Source organism: Physeter macrocephalus, chromosome 11, assembly GCF_002837175.3.
Source record: "Physeter macrocephalus isolate SW-GA chromosome 11, ASM283717v5, whole genome shotgun sequence".
Classification (NCBI taxonomy): domain Eukaryota; kingdom Metazoa; phylum Chordata; class Mammalia; order Artiodactyla; family Physeteridae; genus Physeter; species Physeter macrocephalus.
In genome coordinates, this window is record NC_041224.1 from 121515875 (window position 1) to 121524003 (window position 8129).

Genomic DNA, 8129 nt, shown 5'->3' on the forward strand with positions numbered 1-8129 from the left:
TATTTTGACTATTCTAGGTCATTTAAATTTTCACATAAATTTTAGAATCAGCTTATCAATTTCCAAAAACTTTGCTATATTTTGTTGGAATTGCATAGAATTTAAAGATCAATGTTGGAAGAATTGATATTTTAACAATATGAAGTTTTCCAGTCCATGAGCATGGTACATTGTTCCATTTAGTTAGAGTATCTATAATTTCTCTAAGCAATATTTTGTGAGTTTTAGTGTAAAGGTCATAAATGAATGTTATTACATTTCTTTAATAATGAATAATTAATTCAACTTCAATAATCTCATTTTCTAATTATTTCCAATTGTTTGCTGTCAGTATATAAAAATGCAGTTGACTTTTATCCTACAAACTTGATAACTTCATTTATTACTTTTAATAACTGTTTTATCGATTTCTAAGACTTTCCTACATAAACAGTCATGTTGTCCAAAAACCACAACAGTTTTACTTCTTCCATTCCTAAGTTTATGCCTTTTTTGAAATTGTCTTGTATGGGAATAGAATCTAAAAAAGAGTGGACATATGTATATGTATAACTGACTCACTGCTATGCAACAGAAACTAACACAACATTATCAGCTATACTCCAATTAAAAAAAAAATCTTGCCTTATTGTAATGGCTAGAACCTCCAATACAATGTTGAAACAAGTAGTAAGAGTAGACATATTCATATTGTTCCTGATGTTAAGGGAAAAGCATTTAATATTTAATGACCAAATATAATATTAGCCACAAGTTTTTCCATAGATGCCTTTTTTCAAGACTGAAGTAGTTCCCTGCTTTTCCAGTTTTAAAGTTATTTTAAAATCATGAGTAAGGGTTAAATTTTGTATAGTGTTCTCTCTTCATTTATTGAAGTATCATACGAATTTCCCCCTTTTTATATTAACATTTATTTTTGAATGTTAAATCAACCTTGCATTCCTTGAATAAATCTCACTTGATCATGCTGTATTACCCTTTTAATATATAGCTGGATTCAATTTTTAGGAATTCATCTGTGTATATGTTCATGAGGACTACTTGTCTAGTTCTTTTTTTCTTTAATACTAATGTCTGCTACGTGGACGATGAGTACAGCATGCGATACAGTGCCAGGGGCTCCCAGTCCTACTACACGGTGGCCCACGCCATCTCTGAGAGGGTGGAGAAACAGTCTGCCCTCCTCATCAATGGGACCCTGAAGCATTATCAGCTCCAGGGCCTGGAATGGATGGTTTCTCTGTATAATAACAATTTGAACAGAATCTTCACTGATGAAATGGGGCTGAGAAAGACCATACAGACCATTGCACTCATCACTTATCTGATGGAGCACAAAAGACTCAATGGCCCCTATCTCATCATTGTCCCCCTTTCGATTCTAACTGGACGTATGAATTTGACAAATGGGTTCCTTCTGTGGTAAAAATTTCTTACAAGGGCACCCTTGCCATGCATCACTCCCTCGTCCCCAAGTTATGGAATGGCAAATTCAATGTCCTCCTGACTACTTATGAGTACATTTTAAAGACAAGCACATTCTTGAAAAGACTCAGTGGAAATACATTATAGTGGACGAAGGCCACCGAATGAAGAATCACCACTGCAAGCTGACTCAGGTCCTGAACACTCACTACGTGGCCCCCAGAAGGATCCTCTTGACCGGGACCCCCCTGCAGAATAAGTTCCCGGAACTCTGGGCCCTCCTCAACTTCCTCCTTCCTACAATTTTTAAGAGCTGCAGCACGTTTGAGCAGTGGTTTAATGCTCCATTTGCCATGACTGGAGAGAGGGTGGACTTAAATGAAGAAGAAACTATATTGATCATCAGGCATCTGCATAAAGTGTTGAGACCATTTTTACTGAGGAGACTGAAGAAAGAAATTGAATCCCAGTTTCCAGAAAAAGTTGAATATGTGATCAAGTGTGACATGTCAGCTCTGCAGAAGATTTTGTATCACCATATGCAAGCCAAAGGGATCCTCCTCACAGATGGTTTGGAGAAAGATAAGAAGGGAAAAGGAGGTGCTAAGACACTTATGAACACTATCATGCAGTTGAGAAAAATCTGCAATCATCCATATATGTTTCAGCACATTGAAGAATCCTTTCCTGAACACCTGGGCTATTCAAATGGGGTCATCAATGGGGCTGAGCTGTATCGGGCCTCATGAAAGTTTGAGCTACTTGATCTTATCCTACCAAAATTGAGAGCGACTAATCACCGCGTCCTGCTTTTCTGCTAGCTGACATCTCTCATGACCATCATGGAGGATTACTTTGCTTTTCGGAACTTCCTTTACTTGCACCTTGATGGCACCACCAATTCTTAAGATCACGCTGCTTTGCTGAAGAAATTCAACGAACCTCTGTCCCAGTATTTCATTTTCTTGCTGAGCACAAGAGCTGGAGGCTTGGGCTTAAATCTCCAGGCAGCTGATACCATGGTCATTTTTGACAGCGACTGGAATCCTCATCAGGACCTGCAAGCACAAGACCGCGCTCACTGCATCGGCCAGCAGAACGACGTCCGCGTGCTGAGACTCTTCACTGTGAATAGTGTGGAGGCAAAGATCCTCGCAGCCGCAAAATACAAGCTGAATGTGGATCACAAAGTGATCTGGGCAGGCATGTTTTATCAGAAGTCTTCAAGCCACGAGCGGAGGGCATTCCGGCAAGCCGTACTGAAGCACGGAGAGGAAAATGAGGAAGAAGATGAAGTACCCGACGATGAGACTCTGAACCAAATGATCGCTCGACGAGAGGAGGAATTTGGTCTTTTTATGCGCATGGACATGGACCAGCGGAGGGAGGATGCCCGGAACCCAAAACGCAAGCCCCGCTTGATGGAGGAAGATGAGCTGCCCTCCTGGATTATTAAAGATGATGCGATGGAACGGCTGATGTGTGAAGAAGAGGAGGAGAAGATCTTCGGGAGGGGGTCTCGCCAGCGCCAGGACCTGGACTACAGCGACGCCCTCCCAGAGAAGCAGTGGCTTAGGGCCACTGAAGACGGCAATTTGGAAGAAATGGAAGAGGAAGTATGGCTTAAGAAGAGAAAAAGACGAAGAAATGTGGATAAAGATCCTATAGAAGATGTGGAAAAGGCCAAGAAGAGGAGAGGTCGCCCTCCAGCTGAGAAACTGTCACCGAATCCTCCTAAACTGACAAAGCAGATGAACACTATCATTGATACTGTGACAAACTACAAAGACAGGTGTAACGTGGAGAAGGTGCCCAGTAATTCTCAGGTGGAAATAGAAGGAAACAGCTCAGGGCGACAGCTCAGTGAAGTCTTCATTCAGTTACCTTCAAGAAAAGAATTACCAGAACACTATGAATTAATTAGGAAACCTGTGGATTTCAAAAAACATATAAAGTATTATACTAATGCTGACCTCATACAATTAATTGGTAAGTGTTCCCTCCTCTGCTATTTTTGCTACATTTTTTTGAGGCTGTACTCTTAATTATTCCTTACATGTTCAGTAGAATTTTGAATTTACCAGTAAAGACATCTGGCTTAGAGTTTACTTCATGGGAAATTTTAAAAATAATTTAGTTTATTAGATACTGGTTATTTCTTAATATCTGTTTCCTCAAGAATGACCTTTTGTAGTTTGCGATGTTTTTCATTTCATCTTGGTTGTCTTGGAGAAATCAGTCATTAACCTCTGCTTCAAGTGAGGAGCTATATTCTGTACTTACTATGAGCAGAGAGGTAACAGAGCCATTAAATCTGGCATAGCTGTCATGACATAACATTAACAGAAGGAGTATTGGATGGGGAGGCACAGGAGCTAATCCTGGCCCAACCATTTCATTCTGGGCCCAAGTTTCCGTCTTTGTGAAAGGGTAATTTGGAATCACATTCTCTTATTCCATTCCATTACTGCATAGTGCACGATGATCTGTCAGGTATGGGAAATAGACTGTTAAGATTCTTTTATGCTAAGGAATCTCATGTCATAGCTTTTACCAAGCATGACTTCTTTGGTTTTCCACATCACCACTTATCTCTTAGAAGTAGTTGTGTTTTCCCTTGTTCACTGCATGTTGGTCCTTCCTCTTGTGTTATAGATTCGGTGGAAATATATGATAGTGGACGAAGGCCACCGAATGAAGAATCACCACTGCAAGCTGACTCAGGTCCTGAACACTCACTACGTGGCCCCCAGAAGGATCCTCTTGACCGGGACCCCCCTGCAGAATAAGTTCCCGGAACTCTGGGCCCTCCTCAACTTCCTCCTTCCTACAATTTTTAAGAGCTGCAGCACGTTTGAGCAGTGGTTTAATGCTCCATTTGCCATGACTGGAGAGAGGGTGGACTTAAATGAAGAAGAAACTATATTGATCATCAGGCATCTGCATAAAGTGTTGAGACCATTTTTACTGAGGAGACTGAAGAAAGAAATTGAATCCCAGTTTCCAGAAAAAGTTGAATATGTGATCAAGTGTGACATGTCAGCTCTGCAGAAGATTTTGTATCACCATATGCAAGCCAAAGGGATCCTCCTCACAGATGGTTTGGAGAAAGATAAGAAGGGAAAAGGAGGTGCTAAGACACTTATGAACACTATCATGCAGTTGAGAAAAATCTGCAATCATCCATATATGTTTCAGCACATTGAAGAATCCTTTCCTGAACACCTGGGCTATTCAAATGGGGTCATCAATGGGGCTGAGCTGTATCGGGCCTCATGAAAGTTTGAGCTACTTGATCTTATCCTACCAAAATTGAGAGCGACTAATCACCGCGTCCTGCTTTTCTGCTAGCTGACATCTCTCATGACCATCATGGAGGATTACTTTGCTTTTCGGAACTTCCTTTACTTGCACCTTGATGGCACCACCAATTCTTAAGATCACGCTGCTTTGCTGAAGAAATTCAACGAACCTCTGTCCCAGTATTTCATTTTCTTGCTGAGCACAAGAGCTGGAGGCTTGGGCTTAAATCTCCAGGCAGCTGATACCATGGTCATTTTTGACAGCGACTGGAATCCTCATCAGGACCTGCAAGCACAAGACCGCGCTCACTGCATCGGCCAGCAGAACGACGTCCGCGTGCTGAGACTCTTCACTGTGAATAGTGTGGAGGAAAAGATCCTCGCAGCCGCAAAATACAAGCTGAATGTGGATCACAAAGTGATCCGGGCAGGCATGTTTTATCAGAAGTCTTCAAGCCACGAGCGGAGGGCATTCCGGCAAGCCGTACTGAAGCACGGAGAGGAAAATGAGGAAGAAGATGAAGTACCCGACGATGAGACTCTGAACCAAATGATCGCTCGACGAGAGGAGGAATTTGGTCTTTTTATGCGCATGGACATGGACCAGCGGAGGGAGGATGCCCGGAACCCAAAACGCAAGCCCCGCTTGATGGAGGAAGATGAGCTGCCCTCCTGGATTATTAAAGATGATGCGATGGAACGGCTGATGTGTGAAGAAGAGGAGGAGAAGATCTTCGGGAGGGGGTCTCGCCAGCGCCAGGACCTGGACTACAGCGACGCCCTCCCAGAGAAGCAGTGGCTTAGGGCCACTGAAGAAGGCAATTTGGAAGAAATGGAAGAGGAAGTATGGCTTAAGAAGAGAAAAAGACGAAGAAATGTGGATAAAGATCCTATAGAAGATGTGGAAAAGGCCAAGAAGAGGAGAGGTCGCCCTCCAGCTGAGAAACTGTCACCGAATCCTCCTAAACTGACAAAGCAGATGAACACTATCATTGATACTGTGACAAACTACAAAGACAGGTGTAACGTGGAGAAGGTGCCCAGTAATTCTCAGGTGGAAATAGAAGGAAACAGCTCAGGGCGACAGCTCAGTGAAGTCTTCATTCAGTTACCTTCAAGAAAAGAATTACCAGAACACTATGAATTAATTAGGAAACCTGTGGATTTCAAAAAACATATAAAGTATTATACTAATGCTGACCTCATACAATTAATTGGTAAGTGTTCCCTCCTCTGCTATTTTTGCTACATTTTTTTGAGGCTGTACTCTTAATTATTCCTTACATGTTCAGTAGAATTTTGAATTTACCAGTAAAGACATCTGGCTTAGAGTTTACTTCATGGGAAATTTTAAAAATAATTTAGTTTATTAGATACTGGTTATTTCTTAATATCTGTTTCCTCAAGAATGACCTTTTGTAGTTTGCGATGTTTTTCATTTCATCTTGGTTGATAAATGTGTTGGCATAATGCTATTCATAATGCTGTTATTATCCCCTTAGTATCTATACACTCTGTACTGATAATCCCTTTTATTACTAATATTGTGATTATTTATTTTAACATCTTTATTGGAGTATAATTGCTTTACAATGTTGTGTTAGCTTCTGCTGTATAAAAAAGTGGGTCAGCTATATCCCCATATCCCCTACCTCTTGCGTCTCCCTGCCACACTCCCTACCCCACCCCTCTAGATGGTCACAAAGCACTGAGTTTATCTCCCCATGCAAAGCAGCTGCTTCTCACTAGCTATCTAATTTACATTCGATAGTGTATATATGTCAATGCTACACTGTCACTTCATCCCAGTTTACCCTTCCCCCTCCCCATGTCCTCAAGTCAATTCTCTACGTCTGCATCTTTATTCCTGTCTTGCCCCTAGGTCCATCAGAACCTTTTTTTTTTTAGATTCCATATATATGTGTTATCACATGGTATTTGTTTTTCTCTTTCTGACTTACTTCACTCTGTATGACAGGCTCTAGGTCCATCCACCTCACTACAAATAACTCAATTTCATTTCTTTTTATGGCTGAGTAATATTCCATTGTATATATGTACCACATCTTCTTTATCCATTCGTCTGTAGATGGGAATTTAGGTTGCTTCCATGACCTGGCTATTGTAAATAAGTGCTGCAATGAACATTGGGGTTCATGTGTCTCTTTGCAGGGTTCCCTTTTCTCCACACCCTCTCCAGCATTTATTGTTTGTAGATTTTTTGATGATGGCCATTCTGACTGGTGTGAGGTGATACCTCATTGTAGTTTTGATTTGCATTTCTCTAATGATTAGTGATGAACATTCTTTCATGTGTTTGTTGGCAATCTGTATATCTTCTTTGGAGAAATGTCTATTTAGGTCTTCTGCCCATTTTTGGATTGGGTTGTTTGTTTTTTTGTTATTGAGCTGCAAGAGTTGCTTATAAATTTTGGATATTAATCCTTTGTCAGTTGCTTCGTTTGCAAATATTTTCTCCCATTCTGAGGGTTGTCTTTTGGTCTTGTTTATGGTATCCTTTTGTTTTTTTGATATTGAGTTGCATGAGCTGCTTGCATATTTTGGAGATTAATCCTTTGTCAGTTGCTTCGTTTGCAAATATTTCTCCCATTCTGAAGGTTGTCTTTTCGTCTTGCTTATGGTTTCCATTGCTGTACAAAAGCTTTTAAGTTTCACTAGGTTGGTCCCATTTGTTTATTTTGGTTTTTATTTCCATATCTCTAGGAGGTGGGTCAGAAAGGATCTTGCTGTGACTTAAGTCACAGTGTGTTCTGCCTATGTTTTCCTCTCCTCCCAGACCGGGGCGCAAACCCAGTTCCCCTGCATCGGCAGGCGGACGCGCAACCACTGCGCCACCAGGGAAGCCCCTTTAATCCATTTTGAGTTTCTTTTTGTGTATGGTATTAGGGAGTGTTCTAATTTCATTCTTTTACATGTGGCTGTCCAGTTTTCCCAGCTCCGCTTGTTAAAGAAGCTGTTTTTCTTCATTGTATAGTCTTGCCTCCTTTATCAAAGATAAAGTGACCATATGTATGTGGGTTTATCTCTGGGCTTTCTATCCTGTTCCATTGATCTATATTTCTGTTTTTGTGCCAGTACCACACTGTCTTCATTATTGTAGCTTTGTAGTATAGTCTGAAGTCAGGGAGTCTCATTCCTCCAGCTCCGCTTTGCTTTCTCAAGATGGTTTTGACTATTCAGGGTCTTTTGTGTTTCCATACAAATTGTGAAATTTTTTGTTGTAGTTCTGTGAAAAATGCCATTGGTAGTTTGATAGGGATTGAATTGGATCTGTAGATTGCTTTGGGTAGTATAGTCATTTTCACAATGTTGATTCTTCCAATCCAAGAACATGGTATATCTCTCCATCTATTTGTATCATCTTTAATTTCTTTCATCAGT

General features: G+C 40.8%; 2 protein-coding genes across 2 annotated transcripts in view; both read left to right on the forward strand.

Moving 5' to 3' along the window:
* Positions 1 to 1087: 1087 nt before the first annotated feature.
* LOC102984706 (probable global transcription activator SNF2L2) lies at positions 1088 to 3609 on the forward strand. Its single transcript, XM_055088482.1, is given in 4 exon segments — positions 1088 to 1376; positions 1379 to 1522; positions 1525 to 3414; positions 3605 to 3609. Coding segments are annotated over 4 exon segments (2316 nt in total). The 5' UTR covers positions 1088 to 1099.
* Positions 3610 to 3906: 297 nt separating this feature from the next.
* The window catches only part of LOC112061887 (probable global transcription activator SNF2L2), a 39695-nt gene continuing 35472 nt past the window's right edge, over positions 3907 to 8129 (forward strand). The window contains 2 exon segments of the mRNA XM_055088484.1: positions 3907 to 3918; positions 4081 to 5944. Of these exon segments, the coding sequence (XP_054944459.1) occupies positions 3907 to 3918; positions 4081 to 5944 (1876 nt within the window).